The sequence below is a fragment of the Myotis lucifugus genome, unplaced genomic scaffold (assembly GCF_000147115.1).
Source record: "Myotis lucifugus unplaced genomic scaffold, Myoluc2.0 scaffold_8, whole genome shotgun sequence".
In the NCBI taxonomy this organism is placed as follows: Eukaryota; Metazoa; Chordata; class Mammalia; order Chiroptera; family Vespertilionidae; genus Myotis; species Myotis lucifugus.
In genome coordinates this window covers 6,479,539-6,498,948 of record NW_005871056.1, presented here as the reverse complement: position 1 = coordinate 6,498,948, position 19,410 = coordinate 6,479,539, and the positions used below count along the sequence as shown (strand labels likewise).

The 19,410-nt window shown below is 37.4% G+C and overlaps 1 protein-coding gene across 19 annotated transcripts in view; it reads right to left on the bottom strand.

Moving 5' to 3' along the window:
* The window catches only part of CEP63 (centrosomal protein 63), a 41,375-nt gene that overhangs the window by 21,232 nt on the left and 733 nt on the right, over window positions 1–19,410 (bottom strand). For 7 of the 19 annotated variants that reach the window (XM_006083716.3, XM_023749557.1, XM_023749550.1 and 4 more), the window contains exons 2-5: window positions 10,781–10,849; window positions 9,627–9,804; window positions 1,973–2,068; window positions 1,040–1,162 (exon numbers count right to left, since the gene is read on the bottom strand). In XM_006083716.3, coding sequence (XP_006083778.1) covers window positions 1,040–1,162; window positions 1,973–2,068; window positions 9,627–9,804; window positions 10,781–10,824 — 441 coding nt within the window. In that variant the 5' untranslated portion in view covers window positions 10,825–10,849. Of the gene's footprint in view, window positions 1–1,039; window positions 1,163–1,972; window positions 2,122–7,712; window positions 7,734–9,626; window positions 9,806–9,891; window positions 10,142–10,334; window positions 10,616–10,780; window positions 10,852–17,001; window positions 17,040–19,172; window positions 19,191–19,319; window positions 19,373–19,410 lie in introns of those variants that run through there. The other 12 variants (XM_014450874.2, XM_023749551.1, XM_006083718.3 and 9 more) reach the window with 12 other exon arrangements.

The window sequence follows — 19,410 nt, the reverse complement described above, 5'->3', positions numbered from 1 at the left end:
CACTGCAGAGGGCCAGAGAGGAAGCAGTATCTCTGTAGTCCTCAGATTCTAAGCTCTTCAAATGTATAAAAATATTGAGATGTAGAAGAATATTGAACAGAAACTGCAATTCTAGGCAGTAATAATACATTGGCCATTGTCATTTAATAGGTTGCTCTGAGTAGAAACATTGTAAGTAATCATACAAAGATGTTGATCAATGTTTCTCACATTAGAATCAGCTAGGGGAGCTGGTTAATATGCAGATTCCTGGGTCCTGTGCCATACTACTGGATCAGCATCTCTGGGAGCCTGAAGAGGGCCCTGGGTGGTTCCTAGCTGCACTGGAGAACCAATGGCAGAGGCAGAGGAGCGGGATGGCAGATTCCAGGGGAAAGAGCGTCAGCCCCGTGCTGCTCCTTCATCTACTCTTGGCAATGTTAGCTCACCACGTCCCTTAAGGACTTCAGGGACTCCATACAATATACAATGAGGTCGGCAAAGAGGGAGGTAAATGGCTTACTCTATCTAAATGGAACTGAGGGTAAACAATCTGATATGCAGAGTACTCCGTACAGAAGAGCTGTGTGCTTTCAACATTTACTAAGCCCCTACTCCCATCAGTAAGAAAGACAAGAACACTGCCCATCAAAGACTGCTAGTAACTGATGGTCAATGTTTCCCAGTATTAGCATTTTGGGTATAGCAATCCTTCCTTTAAGGAACAGCTCCCAGCATGTTTAGTGTCCCTGGTCCCTGTCCCCTAAATATTAGTTTCACTCCCAGTCATTTTGGCAACCAAAGCAATGTCTGCATACAGTCCCAAATGCCCTTGAAGGGTGGTACTGCCCTGTGGAGAATTACTGGTAGCTAGTAACCCCGTCAACCACAGGGAACCATATGATGATAGGATGTATAGATCACCCCCGACCTTGAAATAGCTTGGCAGCAATCCTGGAAATGGTAGAAAATTGATTTCAGAAACCAATGCTACTAGAAACAGCACTTTACTCCAAGAAGGCTGACAATCACTAAGAAGAAATTATTACTGTGAACGTACCTCTATTTTTCCGGTTAACCTCTCAATTTCAGATCGATCTTCCCTGTGATTATTGGTGTTGCCTCTGAAGTCCCTTATTTGCTTTTTCTGTAGTTTTTCATAACTTCTCTTCAGTCTGCCTAACTGTAGACACAGTTATTTCTAGACTTAAAATTTAAGAATTTGTAAACAGTGGTGGTGGAACAAATTGGTATTGTGAAAGCAAGAATAGCACTAAGTAGTACTACTGAAAGTAGATTAAGAGCATGTTTGCTTTGCAAATTAAAATACAAAACAACTCAAATCTACATAGAAAACATAAACACTAGAGAAGAAATACATTGAGTCAAAGACAGAATAAAGGGAAAATATTTTTCTTAACAAAACTTTGTTATTACAAAAGCCTTGTACTTAACAGCCCCACAACTCATCCCGCCTCCGAGTAAAAGCAGCGAGGCTGTGGCTCTTGAGCCATTCTCCTGTGGGACACTGATAGTAAGCAGGAGAGAAGTATTTGGAATTAAGTAAAAGTAATTTTTTCCAATCTGAAGAATAAAATTGAGTTAACAGAATTTTTTTACTTCTCTTATTTATCCCAAAATGCTTCTGAATGTCAGATCCTCCATTACTTAAAATCTAGTAACTGATTTAACTCAAAAATAATATTTAGTATGTTTTTGGTATCAATATGTCACAGTGTTATACAAAAATAGCTCTATTTCTTTCAGGAACTCAACTGAGAAACACATTTTAGAATCTCTGTTCTAGGTTGTATCAAACATATAATTAGGCAAGATTCTTTGCCTGGACTTAAGAACAGAGAAATCAATTCCCGCCCCTGTTCCTCCCATGAAATATATACTTTCCACTTTACAAAGTAAAACTAGCCTGTTAACAAAATTATCAAGGTTAAAGAGACAAAATGATACAACTCCTAACAGAATCGAATCTCACTTCTTCTTGTAGTTTCTTTAACTCCTGCTTATAGTCCATGGCCATCTCCTGCTTGACTTTTTCATTTTCTTCTACCTGTTGACGCAACATTCCAACCTACAAGTAGACAGGTGGTAGCATTGTTCATTATTAGCATTGAAACAATATCCCTGAAACATAAAAATAGAAAATAACCTTTGTACTTATTTGTAAACACAAATTCTCAATTGTATATGATATTACCCCACTTCTCAGTTAAGTCAAGTATCTAATTACTTAATGATCCATAACACTGCCAAGAAAAATTGAAAACAACTGTTCTGTTCTATTTCTAGGTTTAGATGAAAACTTGCTCTCACTGTCTGATTTATTCTCCCTAATCCTTTTCATAAAAAGAAAAAAAAATACATAAAAAAAATTAAGAGATACAAAGTTATAAGAGCCTTGGAAACTAAGAATACTGAACAAACAAAAAATCTGAGACATCAAGAATAAGTTCTCTAAATCAAAATGCAAAATTGTAATGTCAGACAGAAAAGATAGTTGGAGACTTGCACCTGCTTTACCATGTATCCCAGTTCAGAGAAATCAGTTCTACAAACCAGAGCAAGGACATTATCCTAACCCATTTCAAATGGTTTGATACCGCCACAGCTAGTTCATGCTCAGCCAACACCCCCATCAATATCCATCAATGTTTCTTGACCTCTCTTCCAGTTAGAATTTCATCTAAGTGAGGATGGAGAGGGAGAATGAGGATCAGGAGTAATTTCAAATATGATATAGAATGGTAATTTTTAAAAAAACTTAAAAGTTCTCATCACACAAAAAAAATTGTTACTATGTATGATGGTGAGATTAAGCAGACTTATTGCAGTGATTGTTTTGCAATTTATACAAATATTGAATCATTACATTGTACACCTGAAATTAAAATAACATTATAGCTCAATTATACTTCAGTATAAAAAAAAAGAAAAGAAAAAATTCTTATAATAACAAAAAGTTAATGCAATTCCAATGAAAAAACTCTAGGATTTTTTTTTAACTTGAAAAAGGTATTCTGAAGTTCAAACTGGAAGAATGATTAAATGTAGCTAATAAAATAGAAAAGATAAAACTACTCTTTAATAAAGATCTAAGTGAATATTTACTGGATTGTTGGGGTAGGACAAAACTTTCTGAGCTTAAAACTGAGTCATTTAAAAAGAATAGATTTGACTATGTAAACATGCAAAACTTCTATATTTTTTAAAACCCCATTAAAGTTAAAAAGCAAATAAACTGAGAAAAACATTTATAAACATATTTCAAAGGATTTTTAACTTTTAGGTATTTTCTTCTAACTTGTTTCCACTATGTTCGGAGACCATACTCTGTGTGTTGAGACTTACTTTCCGGCCCAGAAAATGGTCAGTTTTGGAAAGAGTTCTGTTTGTGTTAGAAAAGAACGTGTACTCCACAGTCCTCTTGTGCAATGTTCTGTATGTATAACTTAGGTCAAGTCTATATCCTTACTGATGTTTGTCTCTTGTTCCATCAGTTACTAAGAAAAGCAGGTTAAAATCCCCAGCTACAACTGTCACTTATTCTTTCTCCTTGTAGTTCTGCGTCTTTTTGCATACAGATAAAGGAGAGTGAAAGAAATTTAAGACTGTTTTATTAGATACTTACAAATTTAGTGGGGGGTTTTGTGGGGTTTTTTTTGTCTTAGTTTGAGTTCCCCCCAAAACATAGCCTGAGACTTGGGCTTCGGGGCAAGTAATTGGAAGTGATCCCAGGTAGCACAGTGAGGAAATGGGGAGAGAGATCCAGGGAAGGAATAAAGAGGTGTGTTAGTGAGTGGATTTCTGCAGTTCAGCAGCTGCGGCTAAATCACACTTGGGAACTCACCGGGGAACCAGACAGAACGTGTTTCAGAATTGTCCCTCTATCTAAAGGATGGTAAGCTGGAGAATTTATGCACAGATTCCAGTTCCTCCACTGCTTAAAGTTGCCCTGTGAGTGTTAACATCCCCACACTTCCAAGGCTCCAGAGAGAGAAGCCCAGTGTAGTGAGATGCTGGCAGTGCACAGGAGCTGCATAATAGCCAAGATGAAATCAGGAGGCAAAGATGTGGTACTGGCCACAAAGAATGTCGCTACAGTTATATGTACTGAAATTTCGTATATTATAATTATGAAGGATTTCTCTTCACCTGAGTAATGTTCATTGCTTCTGCTTCAAGTATACTTTTTCTAATATGAATATACCTATATAATATTTCTATTCAAAGTGTTTACATGAAATATATTTTTATTTTACCTTTTACTTTCAACTTTGTTGTACCTTTGTAAGCCCCAAATAATGGAGCTTAATTATTTTTATCCAGTTGGACAATTTTTATCTTCTTATTGGGCCATTTAGTGCATTTACATCGAATGGACCTATTCAGATTTAAATCTGTATCTTGAGTGTTATTTGTACTTAATAAACTCTATGTTCCTTTTTCTCTCCTTTCTTGCCTTCTTTGGAACTGATAACGTCTTATCATTTCATTTTTCTCCTATAGCTTGGAAGATATATACTCTGTTAACATGTTAATGTGTATTTTTAATGGTTCTCTCAAGATTAAAACATGTGTCTATGATTGAACAAATCTAATGTTAATTAGCAGATTTACCAATTCCCAGGCAACCCAAGGACTATAGAAATACTTTAATTCCATTTATCCCAAACCTGACTTAAATGCCATCATAATCCTACATATGTTAAACTGAAAAGGTTATTGTTGTTATATCAGTCAATATTCACTTAGCTTTACCCACATATTTACTATTTCCTTTCATTTCTTCCTTAATCTCTTAAGCTTCCATCTGGGGTCACTTTCCCTCTGCCTGAAGAACATTCTTTAGTATTTCCTTGGTACAGGTCTGTCAGTGACAAGTTCTCTCAATTTTTGTTGATTTGAAAATATCTTCCTTTCATTTTTATTCTGGGTATAGATTTCTGATTTGGCAGGGAAAACAAGTCATTTCTTTGTAGATAACATTCTATTGTCTTCTGGCTTTCACTGTTCTAGCTGACAAGTCAACTGTTAGAAACTGTTTGTAGATAATGTCTTTTTATCTTGGTAGATAATCTTTTTGGTTTTATTTTTTTCTTTGTTTTTCAGATTTCTACTTTGTCTTTAGTTTTCAATCTAGGTAAATATTTCTTATATATTTTGCTTGAGATTATTGGATTTCTTAAATACAAGTTCTTCCTCACTTTTGGCAAAACCTCAGCCAATTTATCTTCAAATATTGCTTTTGCCCATTCCCTCTCTTTTTTCTCCTTCAGAGATTCCAAAAGCAGTTATACTAGACCTTTTCACTGTATCCTCTTTCATTTACTTTCTCTTCTATATTTGCTATCATTTTGTCTACTCTGTATTCTAAACATTTTCTCTTGAGCCATCTTCCAGTTTACTAATTAAGACCTTGGTTTCAATTATTCTATTTCTCAATACTCATTGTGGTTGTTTTTAGTTTCCAATTCTTTCAATTGCTTGATCTAATCTTCTGTCTCTCTGAACACAGTACATATAACTACTGTAAAGTCTAAGCATAATAGTACCCATATCTAGATTTGTCTTGGGTCAGTTTCTATAATTTATTGCCCCTCCTTTTTAAAATTGTTGTTGTCTTGTCTTCTTATATGTCTGAGGTTACTATCTCAATGGTTATCAAGCATTATATTTGCAAACTTAGTTGAAGATATAATTCAAGACCCAGAATGGTGATTTTCCTTTCCTTTGGAGAAAATGTAAGTTTGTTTTTTTCCAGGTTCCTAGAAGCCCGAGCACTCTGCACTGCCTGGGGGGACAGTAGCACTCTAGGATCATCTTAAACTAATTCAGAGATTTTTTTAACCCTCACCAGAGGACACGCTTAGAAAGAAGAAGGGCGAGATGGAGAGGGAAAGATAAACATCAACTGGTTGCCTTCCATACATGCTCCAACCAGGGACCGAATCCAAAACCAGGTAGGTGTCCTGCCCGAAATTGAACCAGCAACCTCTAGGTGTACGGGAAGATGCTGGGACAGAGAGTTAAATGTCTGCACTTTGGTAGCAGTTTGAAGAGGACCTGTTCTACATCTGGCCCATCCTTACTCCTTTCAGGTTTCCGACTGAAAATGAGGAAGGATTCAGAGCCACCTTAGACATCAAATCCTTTATTTTCCTAACCCCTTGAAATTATTTTTAAAACCGATTCAGTCTCTATCCTCTCAACTGCCTTCTCTAGTTTCAGCTAATAATTGCCTCAAACCCTGGAACTCACCTCTGTGGACCTCTGGCCCAGCCTAAACCTGGCCTTCACTATCTTGTGAGCACTCTACTTCAAGCAGTTTGTTTTTTTTTAATCTAACATACTTGTCCTCAGAAGGTGAACAGGCCCAAATTGCCTAGTCTGCCATTATCAAATGTTCAAGTCTGAAAGATTCACATTTAACTAAAAACATCCCGAGTGAAATTTACTTCTCAAGCAGAATTCTACAGCCAATCAAACTTTCAATCAGATGTGAAAAGAGAATAAAGATATCTTCAGATATATAAAAGTATGTTCTACCAAAATGAAGAAATAAATGTATAAGAGCTCCAGAATAATAGTGAAGAGAGTTTCCAAGATGAAGCTATACTGCTAGTCTAGAGAGTCACTTAATTATATTTGAGAATGGCAAGCTCAAAAAGAAAGAAAATACTTTACCTGATATGCCTGAAAACACTAAGACTTGCATTTGTATCAGAGAATTTGGGAAGAATCAATGATAGGTTCATTTTTAAAAAGCAAATGAAAATGAGACAATTATTAATTCCCAGAAAACAAAAAATTATACAAGAAGTAGTTTAATTATCATTATGCTATCTGACTCAGCTGTGAATAATATTTACCATCTTCATGACGTAAATATTGAATACTGAGCTTAACCAAAAATTAAGACATACGATCCTGGCAGGATGAGGAAGTGGAAACTGCATGGAAGAGAGAAAAACCCTTAATTTTCATAGTAGAAAGTCATTAGATAAATAGCTAAGCCTGAAAACTTGGATATGTGAGTATAAAATGTTACTTAGAAACATGGGGAGAATACAAAAGAAAGAGTTAAAGGTATTGAAATGATTGCTTCAGAGAAGCAGAAATCCCAGGTTCAGGGGGTTGGGCAGATAATTTCTATTTTCCTCTATGAGACATGTAGAATCTTTTTTTTTGCATTTATTATACATGGCAAACATAAATATTAAATGAAAAAATATTGTTTAATTTTATTAATGTACCAGGGTCTGGCTAATAGTGGGCACTCAAAATATTTAAATTTCTTAAAAGAAAAGGTGAAAAAAAAGGTTAAATGCTGAGAGTGAGGGACGGCATAGGTAGAGAAATGGGAGCCAAGGTCTGAAACGGTCATCATGGGTGACAAAAGAGCTGAAATAACTGATTCTAGATACAATTTATAGTTTTCAAAGTGCTTTCTTAAACAGTAACTCAATCTTCACAACAACACTGGGACTTAGGGTTTTCATCCTAATTTTACACATGAAGAAACAGGCTCAGAGAAGTTAAATTACTTGTTCAAGGCCAATCAGCTGAAAAGAGGCAGAGCCAGGACTCCAAATTCCTTACTCATTTCATGAAGTCTACCTGCTCTGTGGGGCATGAGAAGGCAACAGCAGCAGAATGTCCGTGAAAACCAACCCAGTCCCAACAGTATAATCAGAAGTCATAAAGCATCCACTTACAAAACGGGCTGTTTATACTAGTACTCCTCCACATATGAATGACCTGCAGACGGGCTGGTGCTAGTCACAACAGCAATACAGCAGGTACCAGGAGCTTGAGGCAGAATGTAAATCAACTGTGGCACCAAACACACCGTTTAGTGCAACTGACATTTCTCTATAGCAAAACCTTCTATGAAGTGAAGGACGCAATGCACTGGTTGACATTCTGCTGCAAGATTTTGATCTCATCATGGGCCCATCACCTGAGCAGCAATGGTTTATACCACAGGACTAACTGCTTCTAAGATGGCAAACAAATACAAATGAAAAAAACCTGCAGCCCTATTTTCTAGTTGTTATGTCATTTACTCTTCAAAGTAGAATATGAACATGGTATTACCAACACAATTTATTTTTAATTCTCACCTGAGGCTATGTTTATTGATTTTTTTTTTTCTTTTGAGAGAGAGGGGGGTGGGGGAAGGAGGGAGAGAGAAACATCAACATGAGAGAAACATCTATCTGTTGCCTCCTGCATGGATCAAATCTCCAACCTAGGTATGTGCCCTGACCAGGAGTCCAACCCGAAGCCTTCTGGGTATGTGACAACGCTCTAACCAATTGAGCCACTGGCTAGGGCTCAACACAATTTCACAGACAAACTATGGAACAGATTCCCATTACTAGTGTTTGGTAAAAGCACTTTAGTTCTAGAAAATTAATCTACTTTCAGCAGCCCATTCAATGAAGCGGCAAATTGACCAGACAGCTACAATTCTAAATTTCTTTTATGTGCCAGGACAAACCTGTAATCTTCAAATTCTTAACATGGAACCTATAATTTCTCTTTACGGTATTAAAAAATAGCAATAATGCCTTTGACATCCAAACTAAGCTACAGAATTAAGTTCAAACAGCCTCAAAGTGACTAAATATTCTCATAATCACACACACAGGAATTTCTTTCATGGGTTTATACCACAATAAATGACTTGGAGATATATATACACAGAGTGGGGCTTGGGACCAGTGTTTCTCTACAACTCTTCTAATCCTTCTGAGATTGCCATCCTTGCCAGAAATTCAGAGGCAATTCTTGCACTTATATAAATGCTTTCTGCTTCCCTTCCAATAGTGAGTGGACTTTTACTGTACCAGCTAACAGCAAATACTAAACTTTTCCCCCAAATCACCAAAAACTGTGGGTGGTGAGATTTCGAGTAATTTTTATTTTCCTTTGTTCTTTCTTTTCCCCTAATTTTGAACAGGGGCAAATATAATTTTTTTAAAAAAGGGTTTTCTGCCAGAACCGGTTTGGCTCAGTGGATAGAGCGTCAGCCTGCGGACTCAAGGGTCCCAGGTTCGATTCCGGTCGAGGGCATGTCCCTTGGTTGTGGGCACATCCCCAGTGGGGGGCGTGCAGGAGGCAGCTGATCAATGTTTCTCATTGATGTTTCTGGCTCTCTATCCCTCTCCCTTCCTCTCTGTAAAAAATCAATAAAATATATTTTTTTTAAAAAAAGGGTTTTCTGAATTTTGTTTTAGATCTAATCAAAAGAGGAAAATTATTGAATTCTGGGCTTACTTTTTCAAGCTAGGCATACAGTGAGACCATAAACAATGTTCACTAAATTCAGTGAATTTTAATACAGACATATAGGATGGAGGTTATACAAAGATCATGTGACACAATTCACATTTTCATAAAGAAGTTATATATTTATTTATTATATGTGACCAAAGTAACAAGACCATTGACATAAATATTAATATTTTGGGGCATTTTCACAATGAATTTTTCTTCTAAAAGAAACCACTAGAATTACAAAACAACATAGAAACTAAAGACACAAAAATGCTTTCTTCAACAAATATTTAAGAAATATCTTTAATGTCAAAATATCAAAAAGAGGAATAAATCAACTGCTTTACCTCTTTGTGTTTCATATCCAACTGACTCCTAAGAGACTTAAGTTCCTGCTCACGGATGTCCAAGCACGTTTCTAAAGCATGTGTCTGCCCTTCCCATTCAGACTTTTTATGAGCCACCATTATGTCAATCTGTTTCATGAGCTCCTGCAGTTCTGCTTCACAGGATGTCAAAAATCCCCTATAAGTAAGAACAGACCCTTAACACAGACATGTCAGAGTGGCTTTTCATCTTTCAGATGCAAAAATATAGCAGATATAAACCTACCTGGGGGGAAACAATGCCAATAAATAAATTATCAGAAGCAAAGAACAGGACTTCTGAGCTTTTCCTTTTAATGTTCATATTAAGGTGATGATTTATCCCACAAAATATTTTATCTTCCTCTAACAGCCAACTTAAAGCCTAAGTTTTGGGGTCAAACACAAAATTGATGTTTTGAGTCTGGCTTGTAAGTTGGACTTTGACAACCAACAACTAGCACTTCTGTAATATTTGAGGGGAGCTTTCAGGAAGAATCCCGGCCAGCTTATGTCACAGTCTCTGCTAGTCAAAATAAAAAGCTTTGGAAGCAACTGGGCTATTGGGAAAATGATAATACAATTTTAAAAGCTGTTTCAAGAAATTCGTCCTTGAGTCAGACTTATTTCAATTATTTTTCCCACCTTATTAGAAACCTGCTGCAACCTATCTGATTATCGTAAACTTACTGATGTCCTGCAAAGTTTCAGGAGACGACAGATATTTCAGATTTGGAGACAGAAGTGGACACAGATGTAAGGGATATAAAAAGGCTTCCAAGAGTGGTCAGAGAGAGCCACAACTACTAAGGCTTAAATACTTTTTTAAAAACATTGCTCTTAGTGTCACAAAACCTCTGTACTTCTACTTTTGCTTTTTAAGAGTAGAAAATGTAAAGAGGGATGAAGGCAAGTGTCCAGCTTCACACGGCTGAGATGAGGCCAACAACCCAGAGAGACGCTCTTCACAAACAACACAAATCAACCCAGAGAGACGCTCTTCACAAACAACACAAATCAGCTTAGCTTTGGTTCAACGCTTTTGCTTCTGTATCCAAAGCACAAAATGGTCAGAGGCAGCACTCAAATACGCTGCTTAAATTCAGTGAGACGCTTAAGGTCAAAAGCAAACTTACCCATCACGCCCCCTATTTTGTATTCCTTCCAACAAAGCCTCCATCGCCAAATCCCCTTTGTTTTGGCAACTGGAAAAGGAAAAATATCAGTCAGGAGAAAATTCATTTTTTAAGTTCTAACATTCCAACTGACAAGAATGTGAATGAACGCATACAAACAGCAATGAGAAAATGCAGTGCTTCTTACGATGATTGTAGGGGCATGTAACTTCCAAAAATATTAGGACAAAATACATTCAGACTAAAACAAAATGATTTAAAGGGATCTAACTGCTGTTGACACTCTCCCTGCATGCCTGAAATCAAATGCCTCATTGTTGTATGCCTACTTCCTAACGTAAGGGTGGGCCAGAGGTGGAGGTGGGGTGCTGGAAGCAGAGGGACACTGACATAAACCCCCATGCATAAGAAATTAGGGGTCACACACGGCAAGAGAAAAGGTGTAGCTTAGGGGGGTGTTGTTTTTTGAGATATTATAAACAGGTTCAATGCCCTGAGCTTGAACTCCCTGGTCCATCACAGGATAGCCTCCTCAACCTCAGGAGGACAAACCCTGGCCGCTCCCTAGAAGACCCTCCCTTCCCTGAAAGCCGCCCTCCTCCACACTTCATCCTTCCTAGTCCTTAACAGGTTCTTCACAGTGGAATACATCCTTTTCCTTACGGTCCATCCCGCCAGGACAGAAAGCCAATGTTATTCATCCCTGCAGCTCCAGAGCTTAGTGTAGCATTTCAACAGGGCATGTGCTAGATGCTTTGGGCTGAATTACGTCAGTTCCCCTCCCTTTTACCCATCCCCCTATGCAAAGTGGTCATAGCTGGAGAACTAGAGAAGGGCCGGGTAGAGAAAGAAGGGAAGGGAAACAGAAGAGACTGTCATAGAAAGAGAAAGATACCATAAAGAAAGATGAGGAGAGAGGAAAGACCGCCCTTAATTTCAGAAGTGCCCATGATTAGTAATACTTCTTGTAGGTTTTTCCCTACTATCACAAATCTTCAAAATATTAGTCATGTCAAATCACTTCTCACTCCTGAAATAATGCTTTTTTCTTAAACCTTCAAAGACTCAGTCCTGAGTTAATCTTTTAGTTCATTGGTTCTCAACCTTCTGGCCCTTTAAATACAGTTCCTTGCCGAAACCGGTTTGGCTCAGTGGATAGAGCGTCAGCCTGAGGACTGAAGGGTCCCAGGTTCGATTCCGGTCAAGGGCATGTACCTGGGTTGCGGGCACATCCCCAGTAGGAGATGTGCAGGAGGCAGCTGATCGATGTTTCTCTCTCATCGATGTTTCTAACTCTCTATCTCTCTCCCTTCCTCTCTGTAAAAACTCAATAAAATATATTTAAAAATAAATAAATAAAATAAAACAATAAACGCTGTGCAGACAAGTAAAAAAAAAAAATAAATAAATAAATAAATAAATACAGTTCCTCATGTTGTGACCCAAACATAAAATTATTTTCGTTGCTACTTCATAACTTAACTGTAATGTTGCTACTGTTATGAATCGTAATGTAAATATCTGATATGCAGGATGGTCTTAGGCGACACCTGTGAAAGGGTTGTTCGACCGCCAAAGGGGTCGCGACCCATAGGTTGAGAACCGCTGCTTTAGTTAATTCCGAAATATTGTGGTGTGGAGGTTTTGCCTCTTTGTCCTAATGCCCTGTTTAAAAATTCTATTTCTCTAAGGATTCTTTCATTCAACAAAGAATTCAATGGTGCATTAACCACTAGATATATAGTGATGAAAGATATGGCCCTTTTCAAGGAATTAATAGTCCTGTATGGAAAGAAAAAAAATGACCAAAAATGTTCTTTCCCCAGAATGAAAATGTAGAGTCAGAGGAATTCTCCTGAAAGCACAGAGGAGAATGAGAAAAGTGGAAAATACAGCCACTGTGTTATTTGCATCTACTTCTAAAGTTCTATCAGGAGTGTTAAACTATTCATACATAAATACGACAGAGAGGATTTTTTCTAGTTGGTTTGTCCTTCATTAGACAAAATAAAAACCTAGAGAGAAAGGTTTTCATGTTCTACTCTACTTTCTTTCAAACCATGATATGGTCAATTACCACCAGCCCAGATTCCCACTCTAGGGAACTGAGAGGCAGGGCAGGCTTCACCCAGTTCCATGCAGATGAAGACCCAGGATGCAACCCTGCTCTGCAACTATCTAGCTGTGTCCCTGGACTTCAGTTTTTGCATCTGTAAAATGAGGACTCTGAGCTATAATCTCCAAGGTTTCTTCCAGCTTTTCCATGGGATTCTAGTAGCCAGTTAAATGTTCCGGGTAACTAGCTTCCTCCTGATAACTAGACATGGGTATTTATTAAATATGTAGGAGAGTGCTATTACTCAAAATTATCATTAGTAAAATTACATTTAGTTAGGTCATGTTATTCTTAAACATTAATATATTTAGTAATATATATTAATAATACACATTTAGTAATATATAATACATTGATATATTTTCTGGGTGACATTACTTTATAATTAGCAATATTTATAATAGCAAAAAGTCAACACGTACGTACTCAATTGTTTTGCCTTGTATATATTATCTAATTCTTCACAACACTCATAAAAGACAGATACTATTACTCTGATGAAACTGAGACCTCGAGGGTTAAATAACTTGACTGGTAAACTACAAATTATAGTCCTAGGATTCAAACATAGGCAGTGTGACTGCTGAGTCTCAGCCAATGTATTATGTATTTTACAGTATTCCAGATCTTAAAATACCTTCATATCTTCTTTTGGTTCAATAAAGTCGTCTTGGCAATAAACAAAATCATACCAAATCAAAAAGTCTGAATACAGGAAAAAATATAAACTAAGTATGACATCACTATCATGGCCACCAGGTGGCAGTAGCACAATAGTTAAAATAGTCCACTTGAGGAGGAAAAGTGCTATTTCAGAATTCAAAATAATGGTCTAAGACAGTGGTCGGCAAACTCATTAGTCAACAGAGCCAAATATCAACAGTACAATGATTGAAATTTGAGAGCCAAATTTTTTAAACTTAAACTATATAGGTAGGTACATTGTTATTATCTTAATTAGGGTACTCCTAAGGCTTAGGAAGAGCCACACTCAAGGGGCCAAAAAGCTGCATGTAGCTCGCGAGCCGCAGTTTGCCAACCATGGGTCTAGGACAAAGAGATCCTTCTTTTTAAAGGTGGGGGCAGCATTCTCCGTGTAAAATAATCTTACTAACTTATTATGTGTTTCTTTAACAATACCCTCACCAATCTGCTTGAGTAGCTGTCAACACCATCTATTCTCATTCCTTAGGATCAGGTAAACAGCAAGGATTTAGATTTTCTGAGGACTTTTCTCATTTCAGTTTCTCATAGCTATATCACTACTTCCTTTCCTGACCAATCTGGCACTCATTCAACTCTAGGCACTATGTCACTTTGCTTTCTACTTTGTCTGTGCCATGTGATAATTATGTAAAGTTAACTATTTTTTGTTCATAATATTAAATACAAATTTAAGTAATTACTGTTTGGTAATCTGCCACTCCTGGCCACTAACATAAAATGCTAATGTGGTTCAATGGAAACTGTATAGCTCTACAATTATTGCACGGCAATCTTAGTCATTTCTACATTTATAGCAAGACATCAACAAACAAAAGTTATTAATTAAAACTATCCTTTGAAATCAAAGCTGTTTTAAATCAGTGAAATCTGGAGTAGCATGATTAAAGGAAATACAAGCGTTTTCACCAAGTCTGGGAAGCAGGCTTTCACTTTTAATCTTAAAGGGAAATAATCCAAATAGGATAACTGTTAATGGGCAAGTCCTTGAAATTCATTAACATATTTCTGGGAATTTAAGAGCTAGAAAGGATCTGAGACCTCCAATTTAACCTCTTCATTTTACAGATCAGGAAATATATCTAGAGTATAGGGCCAAGATAAAATTATTTACAAAATGGGACACAGGAAGAAAAAAACTCTGGGTGGAATTACAAATAAATGTGTACTAATAAAAGAAACATGTCTACCCATCAACTCTCATTTAAAGATGGATATAATGCTCTGTCCCTAACTGCCTTGGTGTTACTATGATTATAAAGATGGATGGCTCTGTCAGATATATTATGGCAGCTCCAAAAAAAATCAATATAATTTATAATTTACCACTGCCCAGAAAGGTCCTTACTTATTAAACTTAAGGTGGGGATTTGGGGGGGGGGGGGGAGCAGGGGGGGGATCAGCAGATAAAGTATCAAAGAAATTTTCCAAAATAAAACTGTAAAACACTGTTTACACTGTGACTTAAAATCCAGAAAGAATAAGAGGAAAGACTGAGAAATCTGAGTAAATAAAAATACATTTTGCCCTGGCCGGTTTGGCTCAGTGGATAGTGTCAGCCTGTGGACTAAAGGGTCCCAGGTTCAATTCTGGTCAAGGGCACATGCCTGGATTGCAGGCTCAATCCTCAGTAAGCGGGGTGCAGGAGGCAGCCAATCAATGATTCTCTCTCATCACTGATGTTTCTATCGCTCCCTCCCCCTTCTTCTCTGAAATCAATAAAAATATAGTGTTTAAAAAATACATTTTTACTTGGGAAAATGCCATAAGCAAAGTTAAAAGACAAATGACAACAGCATTTGAAAGTTTTATCATAAAGGCTTAATTATTCAAATATACAGAGAACCTAAAATGGGGGGGGGGGGAAATATATAGAAAAATGGGCAGAAGACAAATGACCTTAAATATATGAAAAGATGCTTGACCTTGCTCACCAAATTTAAACTACATTGAATTAGCATTTCTTTTGTATTATAGTAACCAAAAAGTAAAAGTTTGACAATACACACTCATGAGGTATGGGAAGATAAGCACCCATGTACATTGCATGTAGGAATATAAAGTGCTACAACTACTATAGAGATTTTGGCAATACCTAAAACCGATATACATGCATTTATTACCCTTTGATCAAAAAATGCCACTCCTAGGAAACTATCCCAAAGACACATTGGCAAAAATACGAAGTCATATATGCACAAGAATATACATTACACAACTACGTGGAATAGTCAGAAAAAACACAAATGCCTATCAACAGGGAACTATTTGAATATTCATCCACCAATAAAATACTATGAAGCTGTAAAAAGGGGTAACAATCTCTACATACTTCTGTGGAGAGCTCTACAAGGCATATATTATTAGGTTTAAAAAAAAAGGCAAGATAAAAAGAGTGTATGTGAAAACCACCTTTTATGTTAGAAGGGAGTGTGTGTGTGATGCATTTGTTTTTAGGAAAAGATAAACCCAAAACTAGTAAATATGATACCTATGAGAAAGGGAGTCAGGTGGAGAAAAGAGGGATGTACTTTGTTTTACAGGTACTTGTTTTATAGAAACTATGTTAATGTTTTACATATAATAAAACAAATCCAAATGGGAAAAAAGCAAGATTGAAAAACTGAAAACAAAATGAAATAAACCAACTTACCAACTAGATATCAGGTTGACAGCCTAACAATATACCAAATTGTTTCATGTTTTCAAAATGCAATAATTGTACTGTATATATCCAAAAAATGGAATATATAGTAAGGATAAAAAAGAAGTGCAAAGAAATCCTGAACACTATTCAGGAATCATATTGTTGATAATAAAATCGGTGATGTTAATTTGAAACAGTTATATATAAAATATAGGATAAGAAAAAAGTAATTATGTTAATGACATTAGGTACCAATATTTTTAGCAAAAGAGGAAAAGATACAAATATAAAATCAAATATAGAAAAAAACCTTTAAAATTAAATTGGAAATATCAGTGTGAATTCTGTATATATCTCTTTAAAAAATGTATTTCCTAACTCTGGCCCCTGTAAACCTAGAACTAATGACCAACCTCGCAAGAGTACCTCTAGCACCCAGACTGTGGTCTCTCAATACCATCGCCCACTCAAAGGAACCAGGCTTCTTGGTGGCCAGAAATATATAAATGGGCCAGGAACATGTTTTACCAGAAAATGAGGAAATTATCAGAGACCACGAGTCACATCAAAGTCTACAGGAGCCAACTTAAAGGGCCCACCACTGGCCAAAAGACAGGACAATTTGAGCAAACAAAAAATAAAAAATGACTGCAATAGGTTAAAACAGTTTAAATATATTCAAGTCAATTAAGTTCATGATGATTTTTTTTAAAAGGCAAAAACCCTCATGGTTACCTTTGGAGGTTGTTAGGCCACCAACTCATTACTGTAGTCTGAAAATAGAGGGAAAGAATTAAGCATTTTTCTTGCCTCTCCTGTACAAGTTGTGTTTCAAACAACTGATGGTAGTCAAATAGCTGGTGGGAGAAAGTTCTTCATGAAAGATTTCCAGCTAATAAATACTGAAGGAATGACAGAATTATAAAATCACCACATTAAACTCCTAATGTAATCATGGATGTAGGCAATCTAAATCCATGAGAAGACTTCCCTTTTAAGGGAAAGGCTCACAGGGAATTTCATGATGAATGGATGGGGCTGACAACACTTGAACCCACTATGCTGCTCAATGTTAACATCACAAAGAGGGACAATTCGTTGTGTGCCTCTCTAATAATTAATGCAACAGGAACTGCACTGCACCATAGAACATTGCCTTGCCCCCTCCTCTAGCTTCCTCCCTTGTGCCCCCCCCTTCCTGCCCCAACCAAAAAAAAAAAAAAAAAAATCAAGGTTGAATCTGATCAAGCTTCTAGATCAGTGCTGTTAAACAGATATTTCTGCAATCATGGAAATATTTTCTATCTACACCAAACAGTAGCCACAAGGCACCTGTGACTACAGGTCCTTGAAATGTGGCTAATGTGACCAGGGAACTGAAATTTTGGTTTTATTTCATTTTAATTCATTTAAATAGCCACAGCTGGCTGGTGAGTACTATAGTGGACAGTACAATTCTAGATCTACTAGTTTAATGACAATAAAGGAAACAGATGTACATGTTAATGCAGATGTAATTAGCTAAATCTAGAATGTTAAGGGGAAGGGGAGGCAAGGGAACAGCTAGATTTAAAAGCTTTAAAAGGTGTATCAATCAAATGCAACATGTGGATCTCCATGGGATTTTTGACCCAAACAAGTTAATTATAAAAAGACATTTAAGGGACAGGGGAAATCTGAACCCAGACTGAATACTGACATTATGGAATTTTTATTAATTTTCATAGGTGGATGACAGTACTGTGGTTTTGCAAAACTGAAAAACATAGGCCTAGCTCTTGGAGAGAAGAAAAAAAAACAACCCTAACATTAAAAAAAAAAAAATTCAGTGTCTGAAACCAATATCAAGTTGACGTGTTTTTTTTAGAGTAGGAAGCTCTGAGAGTGGACTACATCGGCCACCTCTACTACCGGAAACAGGAAGGACCAAGCAGTCATCCTTTCAGTGGGAGGAAAATTGAATCAGTACAACTGACATACACAATTATAATTTTTAAAACCTGAATCTACATACATTTTAAAGGGCAGTGAGTGTGACAATGTTTATAAAGCTTTAACACATTTTACATTGTCTTTATTACTACACTAAAGGCCCGCTGCATGAAATTCGTGCACAGGTTGGGTCCCTAGGCCTGGCCAGCAATCCCGCTGCCAGCTGCCCAGGGCCTTCCTTCGCACCACCCCCTGGTGGTCAGTGCACATCATAGCGAGCGATTGAACTCCTGAGAGGACACTTTGCATATTAGCCTTTTATATATAGAAATTATATTGATCACTGATAATATACAAAGGACAAGGTCAGGATAAAAGTCAATCTAAAGATTCCAAATCTACATTCCAAGTAATAAAATAATGCACTTTACTACATCTTTAAGCTACAGCTATAAATCTAAACGTTACTATTTGAAGGTAACCTGTAGCTGATGATTGTTATGATTTCCTTTTATCTATAAAATTAAGTGCAAGCATGTGGGGAACTGTGAAACTATAGGGTACCTTCCCTATAACACTGATTTATTAAAAGGAATAAAATAACACTTAAAAGTTTCAGGAATCAGATGTAAGGCTCAAGAAAAACGACTTTGTGCAAATAAGTGTACTGCAACTAAAATGAAGACTAGTCACCGAATTCCCGCTCTTCTTCACTCTCTTACGTTGTAAGGGGCATAAGAAAAACCAGGAGCCTCCATTCACTACCTGCGACATCTTCATTATTAGAGTGTCCCTAGGGCACCATCCCCGTCACACCCTCAGTCATCACTGACTTCCCAGCCATGATTTGCATGGAGCAATCCACCGTTCAGGGTTCCCCCACTTCAGACCCTCCTGTACTAACATTCATGTTTTTAAACGAATCCACTTGTTTTAAATGGCTAACCCTCCCACCGTAGGCGAAGCGGCATCACCTGCCGAATCACAACAACGCCAGCAGCAAGCTGACCAACCACACAGGGCAGACGAGGCAGGAGGGTCAGTGCGGGGGAGCCCAGGGCTCGGGAGCAGCTCGCCCACCCCGTCCGCCGCCGGCCCGGCCTCGGGGAAGGGCTGACCACCTGGCTGGCCCGGACAGCGCGCCTGGTGAGGTCATATCCGCCTCCGCGGATCCGCAGGCCGTACGCGGCGAGTCCGAGGGGCGGGGCGCCG